The sequence below is a fragment of the Petaurus breviceps genome, unplaced genomic scaffold (genome assembly GCF_028583685.1).
Source record: "Petaurus breviceps papuanus isolate PSGF00001 unplaced genomic scaffold, PetGlider_PUasm1.0 90654, whole genome shotgun sequence".
NCBI classification, from domain to species: Eukaryota; Metazoa; Chordata; class Mammalia; order Diprotodontia; family Petauridae; genus Petaurus; species Petaurus breviceps.
In genome coordinates this window covers 457097-474480 of record NW_027187301.1, presented here as the reverse complement: position 1 = coordinate 474480, position 17384 = coordinate 457097, and the positions used below count along the sequence as shown (strand labels likewise).

The 17384-nt window shown below is 36.4% G+C and overlaps 1 protein-coding gene across 2 annotated transcripts in view; it reads left to right on the top strand.

The window, feature by feature from the left end:
* PARP9 (poly(ADP-ribose) polymerase family member 9) overlaps positions 1–17384 on the top strand; it is a 62999-nt gene that overhangs the window by 30961 nt on the left and 14654 nt on the right. For both annotated transcript variants that reach the window (XM_069064920.1, XM_069064921.1), the window contains 3 exons: positions 7185–7403; positions 9708–9798; positions 12673–13047. In XM_069064920.1, coding sequence (XP_068921021.1) covers positions 7185–7403; positions 9708–9798; positions 12673–13047 — 685 coding nt within the window. The remainder of the gene's footprint in view (positions 1–7184; positions 7404–9707; positions 9799–12672; positions 13048–17384) is intronic.

The window sequence follows — 17384 nt, the reverse complement described above, 5'->3', positions numbered from 1 at the left end:
TGCTCCCTTCACTTTGCATCATTTTGTATAAATCTTCCCAGGTTTTTCTGAAATCATCTCTGTCATCATTTCTTATAGCACAATAGCATTCCATCACAATCACATACTGCAACTTGTTCAGCCATTACCTAGTTCATAGGTGTCCCTTCAATTTCTAATTCTTTGCCGCCACAGAAAGAGCTGCTATAAATATATTTGTTCATGAAGTTTCTTTTCACTTTTCTTTGATTGCTTTGGGATGCAGACCTAGTAATAGTAGTAGTGCTGGGTCAAAGGGTATATACACACATATACTTATATATGCATATGTACACATATATTTATATATCTGCTGAGTACAGCTTCATAGCTCTATGGATATAGCTCCAAAATATTCTGCAGAATGATTCTGACAATCCATTAACAATGCATTGGTATTCCAATTTTTCCACAATCACTCCTGCATTTGTCATTTTCCTTTTCTGTCATGTTAGCAAATGTGATAGGTGGTAATTGTGATAGGCGTGAGTTGTTTTAATTTTCATTCCTCTAATAAATAGTGATTTAGAGCATTTTTTCATGTGATTATTGATAACTTTCTTTTTTTTCAGAAGAAAATTGCTTATTCATATCTTTTGACCATTGATCAATTGGGGAATGGCTCTTATTTTTGTAAGTTTGACTCAGTTCCCTATATATCTGAGAATCGAGAATTTTATCAGAGAAACTTGCTATAAAATTTCCCCTTGTTTTTTGCTTTCCTTCTTATCTTGACTGCATTGGTTTTTCCTGTGTAAACACTTTTTAATTCCATGCAATTATGATAATTCGTTATATTTCTCATGATCTTTTTTTGTCTCTTGTTTGATCATAAACTCTTCCCTTAACCACAGGTTTGATAGGTAAGATTTTCCTTGTTTTTCTGATTTGTTTATGATATAACACTATGTCTAAATCATTTTGAACTTATGTTGGTATATGAATTGTTGGTCTATGGCTAGTTTCTACCTAACTGCTCTCCAGTTTTCCCAGCAATTTTTGTGAAATGGTGAGTTCTTGCCCCAAAGCTTAGAACATTAGGCTTATCAAATACTAGATTACTAAGGTCATTTACTACCATGTTTTGTGTACCTGATCTATTCCACTGATCCAACACTCTATTTCTTAGCCATTGACAAACTGTTTTGGTAATTACTACTCTATAATATAGTTTGAAACCTTTCTTTTTTAATCATTGATTCTTTTGATATTCTTGAACTTTTGTTTTTCCAGATGAATTTTTTTTATTTTTTTCTAGCTCTATAAAATAATTATTTGCTACTTTGAAATGGCACTGAGCAAATAAATTAAAGTAGAATTACCATTTTTATTACATTGACTCAGTTTTGCCATGAGAAATCAATATTTCTCCAATCATATAAATCTGTCTTTGTGTGAAAAGTATTTTGTAATTATGTTCATATAATTCCCAGAATTGTCTTAACAGGTGGACTCCAAAGTATTTTATAATGTCTGCATTATAAAACATTTTTTAAATTTTTTAAATGGAATTTCCCTATCTCTTACTTGCTAGGTTTTGCTGATAATATATAGAAACACTGGTGATTTGTGAGGGTTTACTTTATATCCTACAACTTTGCTAACATTGTTGATTGTGTTAACTAGTTTTTTAGTTGATTCTCTATTATCTACAAAATGTGATAATTTTGTTTCCTTGTTGCCTATTTTTATTGCTTCAATTTATTTTTCATATTACTATAGTCAGAATTTCTTTTTTTTTTTTTAAGCAATTGGGGTTAAGTAACTTGCTCAAGGTTACATGGCCAGTTATTTCTGGGTGTGGTGCTGAGTATCTGAGCCCGGATTTTGATCCAGGTCATCCCAACACTGGAGCCGATGCTCTTACTCACTGAGCTACCTGGCCGCCCTATAGTCAGAATTTCTAATATAATATTGAATAATAGTGGTGATAATAGACATTCTTGCTTTACTCTTGATCTTCTTGTCAAGGTTCCTAGCTTATTTCCATTACATATAATGATTGCTCTTGGTTTTAAATAGATAACGACATCATTTTTTAAAAGATTCCAGAGGGGGTGGAGCCAAGACAGCAGAATGAAAGCAGGAACTTGCTTGCACTCCCACTCCAACCACCTTCAATACCTGTAAAAAAAAATAACTCTAAACAAAATTTAGAGTTACAGAACCGACAAAGTTACAGAAAAAAATATCTTCTGCTGAAGGAAACCTGGCAGGCCGACAGGAGGGTTCCATGGCACTGGGTTGGGAGCAGAGTGCAGTCCTGCGTGAGCCCCCTTGACCCAGACTCGTGGCCCACATCAGCCAGGGCAGACTTCAGGAGAATGGATCACCAACAACCGCGTCAGTTTCCAGACTTCTCAACACATAAATGCCAAAGATAAAGTAAAAGGTCAGGAGGGAACTCTGTTGGAACTGGGTAAGAGAATAGTGCAGTCTATCCCCTGCCCCTGGGGCAATAGAGGTGATGGCTGTGAGGCCGCTGCAGCTACTGCCATGTGGCTGCCTCTGGAGCTCCTGGTCTGCAGATCGTAGGGGGATGAAGTGACCATTCAGAGGGTAATTGCTCTTCTCTGACCTGCTTGGATCTGGGTCTCAGTCTTGGGTGGTGGTCCTGGGGTGAGGAACATTAGCGTGCAAGAGTTTGTGGTGGCTGTAGAGAGGGTGCCCTCCTCATAATTCTGACAACAGTTGTAAAACCCCAGAAATTTGGGACACATCTTTCTCCACTGTGGAAGCAGAGTTCTACCGTGGCAAGATGAGCAAGCAGAGGAAACACAATCAGACCATAGAATCTTTTTGGGGGAGACAAAGAGGATCAAAACATGGAACCAGAAAAAGAAAACAAAGTTAAAACTCTTGCATCAAAAGCCTCCAAGAAAAATATGAACTGGTTGCCCGCCATGGAAGAGCTCAAGAAGGATTTTGAAAATCAAGTAAGAGAAGTAGAGGAATAATTAGGAAGAGAAATGAGAATGATGTGAGAAAATAATGAAAAATGAGTCAACAGCCTGCTAAAGGAGACCAAAAAAATAATGAAGAAAATAACACCTTGAAAAATAGACTAATTCAAATGGCAAACAAGGCCCAAAAAGTCAATGAGGAGAATGCCTTAAAAAGACAAATTGGCCAGATGGAAAAGGAATTTGAAAAACTCACTGAAAGGGGGCATGGCTAAGTGGTGCAGGGAATAGAGCACTGGTCCTGGAGTCAGGAGGACCTGAGTTCAAATTCGGCTTTGAACACTTAACACTTACTACCTGTGTGACCTTGGGCAAGTCACTTAACCCCAATTGCCCTCAAAAAAAAAACCTCACTGAAGAGAATAATTCCTTCAAAATTAGATTGGAGCAAATGGAAGCTAATGACTTTATCAGAAATCAAGATACTATAAAACAGATAAAAACAAATGAAAAAAATAGAAGGCAATGTGAAATATCTCATTGGAAAAACCACTGACCTGGAAAATAGATCCAGGAGAGATAATTTTAAAATTATCGGACTACCTGAAAGCCAAAATCAAAAAAAGAGCCTAGAAATCATCCTTCAAGAAATTCTCAAGGAAATTTGCCCTGATATTCTAGAACCAGAGGGCAAAATAGAAATTAAAAGAATTCACCGATCGCCTCTTGAAAAATATCCCACAAAAAAACCTCCTAGCAATTTTATGGCCAAATTCCAGAGTTCCCGGGTCAAAAAAGTCAGGCAGTCAAGAAGAAACAATTTGAGTATTGTGCAAACACAATCAGGATAACACAAGATCTAGCAGCTTCTTCATTAAGGAATCCAAGGGCTTGGAATATAATATTCCAGAGGTCAAAGGAGCTAGGATTAAAACCAAGAATCCCCTACTCAGCAAAACTGAGTATAATACTTCAGGGAAAAATATGGATATTCAATGAAATAGAGGACTTTCAAGCATTCTTGATGAAAAAACCCAAGCCGAACAGAAAATTTGACTTTCAAATACAAGAAGCAAGAGAAACATGAGATTGTAAACAGGAAAAATAAATTATAAGGAACTTAATAAAATTTAACTATTTATATTCCTACATGGAAAAATTATAATTGTAACTCATGAGACTTTTCTCAGTATGAGGATAGTTGAAGGGAATATATACATATATGTATACTTACATATGTATGTATAGTAGGGTGTGTGTGTGTATAAATATATATGTCAGTATGTGTATATGTGTGTACATATATACATAGACAGACAGCACAGGATGAGTTGAAAATGAAAGGATGACATCTAAAAAGTAAAATGAAGAGGTGAGAAAGGAATATATTAGGAGAAGGAGAAAGGGAGAGATCGAATAGGGTAAATTGTCTTAATATATAAGAGGCAAGAGAAAACTGTTACAATGGAGGGGAATAGCAGGAAGGTGAAAGGGAATGGGTCAACCTTACTGTCTTTGAATTTGGCTTAAGAAGGGAATAACACACACTCAAATGGGTATCTGACTCTAGAGAAAAGTAGGGGGGAAAGGGATAAGAGGGGGAGATGATAGAAGATTGGGGGAGAGGGTAGTTAGAAGCAAACACTTGAAAAGGGATAGGATCAAAGGAAAAAATAGAATAAGTAGGGGGAAGGATAGGATGGAAGGAAATACAGTTAGCCTTTCACAATATAACTACTATGGAAATGTTTTGAGTAACTACACATGTATAACCTATATTGAATTGCTTGTATTGCTGGTGGGGGCGGATGAGAAGGGAAGAAGTAAAAGTATCCAGAAATTTAAAAATGTTTAATTTTTAAAATTTTTTTTAAATTTTAAAAAAGCAAATGTTTAAAAAAATAGTTTTTATGTGCAACTGGGAAATAAAATATACAGGTATTGGGGTATAGAAATCTATCTTGCCCTACTAGAAAGTTTGGGAGGGGGTGATGGGGGAGGATATAAGAGAAAACAGATTGGGGTAAAGGGTATTCAATAGGCTCACTATCTTGGGGTGGGGGTAGGGGAAAGATGGGGAGAAAGTTTGTAACTCAAAATCTTATGGAAATGAATGTTAAAAACTAAAAATAAATAAATTTTAAAAAACCATTCCATTTATTCCTATGCTTTCTAAGTGTTTTTAATAGGAATGGGTGTTATAGTTTATCAAAAGATTTTTTGCAACTATTGAGATATTAATATGATTTCTGTTGATTTTGTTATTGATATGGTCAATTTTGCTGATAGTTTTGCTAAATTTTTTTTGCTTTTTTTTTTTTTGGAGGGGAGAGGACAGGGCAGTTGGGGTTAAGTGACTTGCCCAAGGCCACAGGACTAGTAAGGTTAAGTGTCTGAGGCTGGATTAAAACTCAGGTCCTTCTGACTCCAGGGTCAGTGATCTAATCACTGCACCACCTAGCTGCCCCTAGTTTTCCTAATATTGAACCATCCTTGCACTCCTGGTATAAATCCCATACAGTCATAGTATGTGGTCTTTGTGATATATGGCTGTAGTCTTGCTAGTATTTTATTAAACATTTTTGCATCAATATTCATTACAGAAATCGGCCTATAATTTTCTTTCTCTGTTTTTGCTTTCCCTGGTTTAAGTATCAAAATCATATTTATGTCAAAAAAGGAATATTATATGACTCCTTAACTATTTTTTCCCAAATAGTTTATATGGTATTAAGATTAATCATTCTTTAAATTTTTAGTAGAATTCATTCATAAATCCATCTGGTCTTGGGGATTTTTTCTTAGTAAGTTCATTTATAGTTTGATCAATTCCTTTTTCTTGGATAGGGTTATTTAAGTATTCTATTTCCTGTTTATGTTAATCTGGACAATTTATATTTTTAAAAATATTCATCCTTTTAACTTAAATTGTCAGTTTTACTGGCATATAATTGAGCAAAATTAACTCCTAATTGTTGCTTTATTTACATCTTCATTGGTGGTACACTCATTCTTTTAGTTATTGATACTGAAGATTTAGTTTGTTTCTTTTTTTAAATCAAATCAACCAATGGCATATGAATTTTATTGTTCCCCCCCCCCCCCCATAAAACCAGATCTTAGTTTTATTTATTAGTTCAATGTTTTGGGGTTTTATGTTAAATTTTATTAATCTTTCCTTTGATTTTCAGGATTTCCATTTTGGTGTTTAATTGGGAATTTTAAGTTTGTTGATTTTCTAGGTATTTAAAAAAGTTATATGCCCAATTCACTGATCTGCTCTTTCTCTCTTTTATTAATGTATGCATTTAAAGATATAAAATTTACCCCAAGTACTAAGTACGGCTTTAGCTGCAATCCCAAAATTTTGGTATGTTGTCTCATTGTTAGTATTTTCTTTAGTGAAATTGTTGATTTATTCTATGATTTGTTCTTTGACTCAGTCTTTAGGATTAGGCTACTTAGTTTAAAATTAATTTTTATTCTATGCTTTCATGGCCTTTTCTTTATTAAATTTAATTTTCATTGCATTATGATCTGAAAGAGGTACATTTCTGCCTCTCTGTATTTTGTTGAGGTTTTTATGCCCTGATACATGGTCAGTTTTTATGTAGGTACCATATACAGCTGAGAAAAAGGCATACATACTCCTTTTTCTTCCCATTCAGTTTTTTCTGAAGGTCTATTATAGCTAACTTTTCAAAAATTCTATTCCTCTCCTTAACTATTATTTTGTTTTATGGCTAGATGTATTTAGCTCTGAGAAAAGAAAGTTGAGGTCCCCCACCAGGATAATTTAATTATCTATTTCCTCCTATAACTCATTTAACTTTTTTTACTTAGTGACTTAATAAAGGATGAATTGGAGTAGAAAGAGGCTTAAGGCAGGCAGACCCATCAGCAGACTATTGTTAGAAGAGGGTATATTAAAGACTTGTTGTAAAGGGAAGTGAATGTATCATTAGGAAAATATCAATGAAACTTATTTTTAATTCACTGAAGATAACAGAAAGACGTTCAAGTAGGGCTACAAATGAGCAGAGCTGTGTTAGAACTACCAGGTTACATTTAATAGACACTTTATGTTTACTTAATATATATCCAAGAGGTAAAGGAGTAACAATTCACTATCTCATATGCAATCTTATTTTCCTGTTCTTTTTTGTATAAATGTTTATATTTGTCAAATTGATAATAAGAAAAAATAATATTTTTGAAGTGTTATTAAGATTATTAAAAAAATACATTTCTATTTCCTCACAGACACTGAAAGAGGCAGTGAAGAAATGCTTGGAAAAATCCTTTCAGCACAATGTAAATTCACTTTCCTTCCCAGCTCTTGGAACTGGGAGCATTGGCATCCAGAAAGAAGAAGCAGTTCATATTATGTTGGGGGAAGTTTTACAATTTTCCAAGAACTACCCAGGAAAAAAACTCCTTGTGAATTTTACGATCTTTCCAAATGACAGCCAGCTATCTAAGGCAAGATATATAATTGATTCCACTTGGGCACCATTACACAGTTTGCCATTTGCCTTCCTCTAGGAGGGATAGGGATTGGATCTATGGATCCAATGGTATCCATTTCCTTGATTATAAGAAACAGCTTGTTTAAGAAATTTCCTTTACTAATTCAGACTGTTTGCTTCTCTGCAACTTACTGTCTTAGACGACTAGAGCATTGCTTAGAGCACTGAGAAGTTAAGTGACTAGTCTAGCATCTCATCATTAGAATGTATCACAGGTGGACATTGTGCTTTAGTGTAAAACCTACCAGATTTAGAATCAGAAGAAATTTGTTCTAGTCCTGTGCTGATTATTAACTAGTTATGTGATCTTGGCCAGGTTCACCTCTCTGCAAAAAGATGGTATTGGAGAAGATGATCTTTAACATGCATTCCAATTCTCATAGGTGGTGATTAGTATAACTGATCTTCTTTCTGTTTCCATTGCTAGTTCTTTTCCTTCCCACTCCTTAACTATGGATATTCTTTCATCTTGATTTTTTTTTGCCTTTTTCTCTTCTTTCTCTATCCTGATTCCATCAAAGAACTCATTCAATCTCCAGATTTTAACCTGGCTTCTGTATCAATAACTGCTAAATTTGTATCTCCTGTCCTCTTTGCTAAACTGATCTCTAGTCCAGTGTTTTTTTTTTATTTCCTCTCTAAAAAATCTATTTCACTTTTCAATTTATAGGCATTCATTTTATCTTTCATTCACCTCACTCCCCAATTTCAAAGAAAAACAGAAAGAGAAAAGCCTTGTAACAAATAATGCATAGTCAAGCAAAACACATTAGCTATGTCCAAAACATACCTTCCATTCTGCATCATGAAGCCATTGCCTCTGTGTCAGGAGAGACATAGATAGGTACACTGGAATCATGAATGGTCATTATATTGGTCAAAGATCTTAAGTTTTCAAATTTGCTTGTCTTTACAATATTGTACTTATTCTATAAATATTTCTCCTGGCTCTACTCACTCCACTCTGCTTCAGTTTATACAAGTTTTTCCAAGCTTCCCTGAAACCATCCCTTTTATCATTTCTTATTTCACAATAGTATTATATTATATTTATCAACCATAATTAGTTAGCCATTCCCCAATTGATGGGCACTCTGGTAATTTCCACTTCATTGTCCATATGAAAGAATTGCTACGATCATTTCATTTATTTATTTTTTTTTTAAAGCAATCGGGGTTAAGTAACTTGCTCAAGGTTACACGGCCAGTTATTTCTGGGTGTGGTGCTGAGTATCTGAGCCCGGATTTGATCCAGGTCATCCCGACACTGGAGCCGGTGCTCTTACTCGCTGAGCCACCTGGCCGCCCCTACAATTACTTTTGTATATTTGCTAAATTCTTTTGATGACATTTGAAATATGGTATTGCTCTGTCCCCTTTGTTCCCGCTTTTTTTTTATGATTTCCTTGGAGATTCTAGAAATCTCTTCCTCTAGAAGAATTGTGGTTTTTTTCCTAGTTCTATAAAGTAATCCTTTGGTAGTTTGATTGGTATGGCATTGAACAATTAAATACATTTATATAGTATTGTCATTTTTTATTTTATTGGTTTGGCCTACACACAAACAATTAATGTTACTACATTATTTTGGTCTACTTTCATTTCCACAAAGAGTGTTTTGTACTTGAATTTATATAGCTCTTTTGTGTGTTGACATTTGTACTGAAAGTATTTTGTACATTTTAAACCTATTTTAAAATGGAATTTCTCTATGTCTTCCTGCTGGGTTTTGCTGTTAATATATAGAAAATTCATATGGATTGATCTTATGTCCTGCAATTTTGCTGAAGTTATTGTTTCAAATAATTTTAGTTTATTCTCTAAGGTTCTCCAAGGAAATCATCATATAATCTGCAAAAAGTGATAATTTAGTTCCCTTTTTGGCCTTGTTCATTCCCTCAATTTCTGTTCTTATTTCCAGCATAATATTAAATAGCAGTAGTGAGAATAGATATCTCTGACCTTGTTAGATAGGCCTCTTGTTTCTCCATATTACATATAGAACTAGCTCTTGCTTTTAGACAGATATTACTATACTAAGGAAAGGTCCATTTACTACTATGTGGTTTAATGCTTTTTAACAGAAATCACTTAACATATCTGGACTTCAGTTCCTCATTTGTAAAATGAATGGATGAACTCTAAGGTCCCTTTCAGTTCTAAGTCTTCAGTCTTATCTGTGTAATCACCATACAGATTCATTTAACAATAGCCATTTAGCTGGTTGACAATCTCTTTTACTTATTGCTTCTTGTAGGTTTTCAAAAGTGAGTTGGCCAAGATGGATCCCAAGCAGATGGGATACATGGTACCAGGGATGAATAAAGAAAGTGGCAAAGAGTTCAAAGGTAACAGTAGACATTCAATACATTACTAAGTGAACAATCTCCTAATAAAATCTAATGGAGAAGGACAAAGACATGGAAAACACTGATGTGATAACTGATGATGGTATTGATCATCCCACTCAAGTGTCCACCCATTCTGCCATGGACCCTTCTAGACTTAGCCCAACTCTTGCATCCCTTAATTCAGTTCAACAAACATGAACTCAAGTAACTGTTATGGAGGTGGTGGGAGGCACTGGGTTCTCAGTACATAGGAAGGCATATGCTCAACTCATAAATAATCAAAGAAGACTGTAATTCTTTCTAATTAAAGGCTTTGCTGTTCAGCTACCATTACTAAGTCAGTTACTGCCTTTTGTATCCCCAGTGTCAGTTGGATAGAATGCATAAAGTCTAGCACTCAGACTTGGAATCAGGAAGATCTGAGTTTGAATCTTACCTCATACACTTATAAGCTGTGTGTGTGACCTTTGGCAACTCCCCTAATCCCTCTTAGCCTCAATTTTCTCATTTGTTAAATAAGGATAATAATAGCACTTCCCTCAATGGGCTGTTGTTAGGAGGAAATGAGAAACATATGTAAAACATTTTCTGAACTTTTAAGTTTATATAAATTTTTAGGGGCGGCTAGATGGTGCAGTGAATAGAGAACTGGCCCTGGAATCAGGAGGACCTGAGTTCAAATCCAGCCTCAGACACTTAACACAAAAACTAGCCGTGTGACCTTGGGCAAGTCACTTAACCCCAATGGCCCTCCAAAGAAAAGCAAAAAAAAAAAAGCTTATATAAATTTTAGCTATTAACTGTATCAAGCTTACTGGAGTTCATTCATCAATATCATTTGTGAAAAAGACCCAGTAGGTGAAAGTAATATAAATTATTGAGGATGAAGTAAATTTAGAAATCTGTGACATAAGCTTATCTCTGACATTGTGACATGTTGAAATGGTCCCTAGCTAGATAGACTCTCTAGTCCATACTTATGGAAACCTCACATAAACTGTTAACTCTATTTGCAGATTTCCTGAAATTAACTGTGAGGACAAAAAGCCCAAGAAAGAGAATTACCTACTTGGGTTAGTATCTAGGATCAAATGTAGGTGGTAAGAGTCCAGAGAACTCTGAGGCAAAGGTTACAGACAAAGTAAAGAGCTCCGTTCTTTATTAGGTAAATGATTCTTTTAGTTTTGTCTTTGTCCTGGTTGATCATTCTTATTGATCTCACAAATCTCACAATTTCTAGGCAAGTATTTTCCTTTTACCCCTCAAGTTTTCTAACAGCTGTAAGATATTTTCACCTCTCTCGGCCCTGTGATCTGACAACATTCAGGCATGGGTAAATAACACTAAAATACCCTAAAAATAGGAGTCTGAAAATTAAAAACAAAGATGAATTACTTATTTCTAGATACTTAGTGTGGCAACTCCGAACACCTTCCATTTATGCTTTCTATATCTTGTGTGAAAATATGTGTTTGTATGTTGTGAGATGTTGTAGAATGTGAGCTCTTTGAGGTAGCTCTTTCTGTGTTTTAGGCTTTTTGGTTTTGATTTTTACTTTTTTTGTAACTCTAGAACTTAGCATAATGCCTAGCACATTGTAGAAGCTTTATCAACTGACTCACTGTAGATGGCAACCATAATGAGACCTTTTAGTCTCGGAGAGTTGCTTAAGGCTTAAGAATTTAATTGATTGGGGGCAGCTGGTTGGTTCAGTGGATAGAGTACTGGCCCTGGAGTCAGGAGGACCTCAGTTTAAATCTGGCCTCAGATACTTCCTAGCTGTGTAACCCTGGGCAAGTCACTTAACCCTAGAGAGAGACAGTGAGAATCATGTATAAAGTCTTTGGAGCACCACATTCATTGTATCCTGTTTCTATACTTAAGTGACTAGGAGACTATGTCAAAGGCTCCAGCCTTGGTCTTTTGGATCAACCAAGTCCTTAGGATGTTTTTATTACATTTTCAGGAAAAATCAACAAAAACAAATTCTAGATTAGCTTGCATAAGGCTAGTTGGCACTCCTGCAACAAAGATAATAATAAAAGTCACGGAAATGGTGGAGATCACCAAAGTAAAGGATGAGAGACAGAGAGATAGAGATAGACTGGCAGGAGTGAGGGATGGAGGAGAGATAGAAAAGGGAGAGAAGAAGAAATAGAGAGGGGGAGGAAGAGAGAGGCAGACAGAGACAGGGCAAGGAGGGATAGAGGAAAGAGGCAGAGGCAAAGATCAAGAGAGGGAGGGAGGGATGGGGAGAGAAACACACAGAATGCATCTGGGACAGAACTTTGCAGTACACACACACACACACACACACACACACACACACACACACACACACTCATTTTAAGGAATAGGAACCAGAGGAAGTCAACAAAGTCAGAGTATACAAACAAATGTCAGAGTCATAGGAGTTCAGGGATGAGGACAGATAAAAGATCACTGGATGTGTCATACAGAGGTCTTTGGAGACGGTCATTTCCGTAAATGGTGGCAGCAGAAGTCAGATCAGGGAACTGATAAATGGATGGGGAGAAAGTTGGACCAAAAAATATAAACCCTTCTTTCTATTTAGTCAGACAAAGAAGGGGGAAGAAAGAGGGCACAGTGGGGTCAAGGTTTCTGTTATCCTGTTTGTAGGCCAAGGTGAAGGACCCAGCTGAAAGAGAATGAAGATACATGAGAGGGAGAGCAGGGCTATGGAAGAGACTAGATAGAATGAGATTGTGGGCATGTAGGCAGCTGGGCAGCTGTAGAAGAAATGAGCATCATCTTTTCCCTTAGGACGAGAGAAAAGGAGAAGAATGAGGATGTCTTTGGTGGGACAAGCCCATTTGGCCTTGTTATTTCTGTTCATGGTGGCCTTTTCAGTTCCACAGTGGTCCAGAGAAGGGCAAAAAGAAGCTGAGCTTGAAGAAGCCCAACCACCTTCGATCCATCTCAAAGGGAACAATGAGGAACAACTGGTTGCTGCTAAAAAGTGGATCTTCCAGCTAGTGCAGGACCAGGAATGCCGTTTTATCAAAGACAATCATATCTTCTACCTTGGCAAAGAGGAGCATGACCAGTTGTCTCATCTAAAGAACAAGTTTCAGGTTTCCATCTCAGAGGATATCAGCCCTGGGAAGGCGATGCTGGAGATTAGAGGAAGACTGAACAGCATCATTCCTGTGATGCTGAATGTTGAAAATCTGCTGTGGGCTGTGCAGATGAGCTATGTAGAAAAACACTACAGTAGATTAGGAGGTAAGTGCCTTGTCATTCAAAGCCAGTGAGAGAGCTCACAATACTCTTTTGTAATATTTCTTTGTGTTGACCAGAGAATTGCCAACATTTTTTTATTCTTCTTTTCATTTTTTCTTGATGCTAAAATTTAAAATTAGAATCTTAATTTCAGTTTTATGTTCTGTGCTATTGAATCTTCTCTAAGTGGTAAAATGACCCTCTCTACCTTTTCACTTATAATAATAAGATTAGAGATTTAGGGGCATCTAGGAGGCATAGTGAATAGAGGACATCAGGAGGACCTGAGTTCAAGTCCGGCCACAGACATGTGACACAACTAGCTGTGTGACCTTGGGCAAATCACTTAATCCCTTTCAAAAAAAAAAGAGAGAAGTTAATATAAAGCTTTAAGGTTTGCATACATATTTTATTTCATTTGATGCCCACACAATACCATGAAGTATTGCTCCCATTTTACAGATGAAGAACCTGAGGCAATCAGTAGTTTGCCCAGGATCACACATAGGTCATAGGCAGCTAGGTAGCACACTGGATAGAGTTCTGGATTGGAATCAGGAAGCCCTGACTTAGAATCCTGCCTCAGACAAATACTTTTGTTTTGCTATAGGACTCTTGGCAGGACATTTAACATTGCTCAGCAACAATTTCTTCACCTTTAAAATGGGGATATGAGAAGCACCTCCCTCAGCGGGTTGTTGTGAGGAATGAATGAAATTTTAAAAGTGCTTTTCCAACCATGGAGTCCTGTGTAAATAGTAGCAATTATTATTGTTGTTACTGTTATTATTAAATGTCTGGGATCCAAACCAAGGCTTCCTACTTTCAAATCTAACATGCTATCTTCTAGACTGATGGTAACAAACTCAAATAGAAACAGATATCTCTGGGCCAAATATTGGCTTAGAAAACCACAAATTACCATTTTCCATGTTTTATTGTATTTTTATTCATTTTATTAAACATTTCCCAATTACAATTTAATCTGGTTTCAGATTGCACTTGGGAGTTTTGTGAGTGTATGGCAACAAGTCTGACTCCTCTGTCCTAGATCATCTTGTCTAGATACACAGGAACCTAGATCCTGGAAATGGAAGCAAGCCTCTTATTTATTGCCTCTCATATTCTAGGCTTTGTGCTTTCTAATTATCAAGTTGAGCCTTGTAGCATTCATAGGATCACAGTTCTAGATCTGCAAGGGTCATAGAAGGTCATCTAGTCCAGTATCTCAATTTACATATAAGGAACTGAAGCCCAGAGAGGCAACTGACTTTCCTAAGGCCATACAGGGAGTGACAGAGTGCAATTTGAACATGGGTCTCCTGGTTCCAATGTCAGCACTGCAAGTTCAGTGTTCCTTTCATTGATCACTACTACCTCTCATCAATGGCTTGTGGCTGGGCTATTAGATCAGTGCTTAAAGAAAGCTACTTGCTTCATACAGGACCTGAATGCTAGCAATACCAAATCCCTGACTTATACAGGGGACCATTCTTTCTATGCTAGTTCCTAAGATAACGTATGAAATATCCATTCATAAATTAAAGTAATGCCATGCAACTGGAATTTTTTTTTTTATGATAACACAGAATTGTCCAAAAGGTAATTAAAGGCTTGGAGCCAAGGAATCAGGAGCAGGTTAATTTAGCGTATCCCTATGCTAGGTGTCACAGTGGATAGAATGCCAGGCTTGGAGTCAGGAAGACTCATTTTCCTGAGTTCAAATTTAGCCTCAAACACTTCCTAGCTCTGTGATTCCAGGCATTTGCCTCAGTTTCTTCCTCTATATAATAAGCTGGAGAAGGAAATGGCAGACCACTCCAATATCCTAACCAAGACAATCCCAAATGAAAAATCGGACACAACTGAGAGGACTCTACAACAAAAATGACCTTCAATAGGTTAATAAATGTATATTGTGACTAAAGGTAGTCTTATCAACTTAACAGGTATAAAGGATAAGACCTTTGTTCTGGCCTTAAAGATACTCCAGAGTCATATATTTCCTTCAAGCACATCGCAATGTATTCATACCTACCACCCACTGTACAGCTTTTGTCCATAGACTTCCATAAGTCCACCTTAGTATGGATTGGGGTCAGAGATAGGAAGAAACTCAGTGTGCTAAGGGTTTTCCTCCCATTCCATTAACATCTCATTGAGCAAGCACTTTGGCTATCTGTTGGTTGTTCCTCTTATTGGTTATCCTCTTACAACCTGGCTATGGCCACCAGGAATGACCAACCCCTCTTTCTCTAGAAGATGACCCCTTAGAGATATAACATGGATTCTTGACCCTTTTTGTGCCACAGGCCCCTTTAGCAGACTGGTGAAGAGCTACAAACCTTTCTTTAGAATAAAGTAGGTAGGATTATGAAAGAAACCAATTACGTTGCAACAGTTATAATTTTTTTAAGTACATTGATCCCAGGTTAAGAGCCCCTACTCTGTAAAGTATGAAAATTCCCTTTTAGGTTTTATTAAGAATTTTTATCACCCCCTTCTTAATGGATATGAAGAATGATTTTATCCCAATTGTTTGTTAGCAATGAGGGTGATTAATTGAATTATGATTTTTGTGGACTGAGAACCACCTAAAGTCTTATAACAATGTCAATATATATGAAAACATTCCAATAGATTTCACATTTCTTTTTTTAAAGTCAATGCTAATAGCAGTACTAATTTGTGTGTTTAATCTAGGTCGACTAGATTACAGAATGTGGTTGTGATACAACATTGGGATTGCATAAGGTAGATGAAATAGGCATATAGGGAAATATATTATTGAAGTCTTTAAAGGCATGGAAGTTATGAACAATTAAAAAGTTCAAGATCTATAATCATATTGCTGAATGAAATGAGCAGAACCAGGAGAATATTGTGCACAGTAACAGCCACATTGTTCAATGACTGACTTTTATAGACTTAGCTCTTCTCAGCAATGCAGGGATCTAAGACAGCTCCAAAAGACTCATGATGGAAAATGCTGTCAACATCCAGAGAAAGAACTTTGGAGTCTGAATGCAGATGAAAGCATACTAATTCCTCTCCTTTTCTTTTATTTCTCTTTGCTCATGGTTCCTCCCATTAGTCCTAATTCTTCTTTGTACCATAACTAATGTGAAAATATATTTAATATGAATGTGTAAGTCGAGCCTATATCATATTACATGTCATCTTGGGGAGGGAAGAGAAAGAGGAGGGGGAGAAAAATCTAAAACTCAGAATCTTATGGAAATAAATGTTGGGGGCGGCTAGGTGGTGCAGTGAGTAAAGTGCCAGCCCTGGAGTCGGGAGGACCTGAGTTTGGTTCTGTCCTGAGACACTTAACACCCACACAAAAATACTAGCCATGTAACCTTGGGCAAGTTACTTAACCCCAATTGCCCTCCAAAAGGCAAAAGAAAAAAAAGAAAGAAATGTTGAAAACTAAACATTAAATAAGTAAATATAAACAGGGACAAAAAGATCTATAATCATATTCTCAACCAGATTGGACTTTAATTGGTACCATGTAATTTGAAATATTTGAATACTTAAAAGCATGCTTTTTTTGAGTGAAGGGTTCATGTCTTATTCATAACAAGACACAGGACAGCTATATTACAAGCCTATCGGTAAAACAAAATAGTCCTTTTGTTGATTTGTTGAGTATGAGTTTTTAAGGCATTATGTGAAAAAACTTAGCCGGAGCTAAGACTATACTCTCCAAGGAAAGACAAGATATTCAATTATTTACTCAGTCACATTGCTTTTATTTACTTCAATCAACATACAAGACTTTTAGTTATTTTATTCAGTTTACTAAAGTACCCAATTACTTACTGGAGGGGGAGTGTCTCTACTCAGATTTCTAGTCTATACACTGAAAATCATCACGATTCTCTCTGATGCACAATAGCAAATACTCAACATATTGTCCAAACTTATCAAAATAATTTTTCCACATCTAGGATGTTAGAAAAAAAGATGGTGGATCAACAATCCAAGAATAAAGATTGAGGAGACTTGGACCAGGGCAGACAGACCCAGAATCCTGGGCAGTGATGGCTGGGGATCAGCCCCCATCTTCTCTTGTCTCTGGGGAGTCTCCAGTCAGGCCCTTCTGTCTTCTTAAGCCTTGGGTGATTATAACTGTAGATTTGGATTGTTTAACCCCTTTACATTTAAAGTTATGAGAGTAAGGTTTCTATTTTCCTCTCTCTCAATATTTTTTCAAGTTATTATTTTCCTTCTGCTATAAGCACAGTACTATGTTTCTTCAGTTTCTTTAGCTTAATCTTTTTTCCTTGGCTCAATTCTCACCAACTCTTTTTCCCTCCCCCCACCCCCCATAC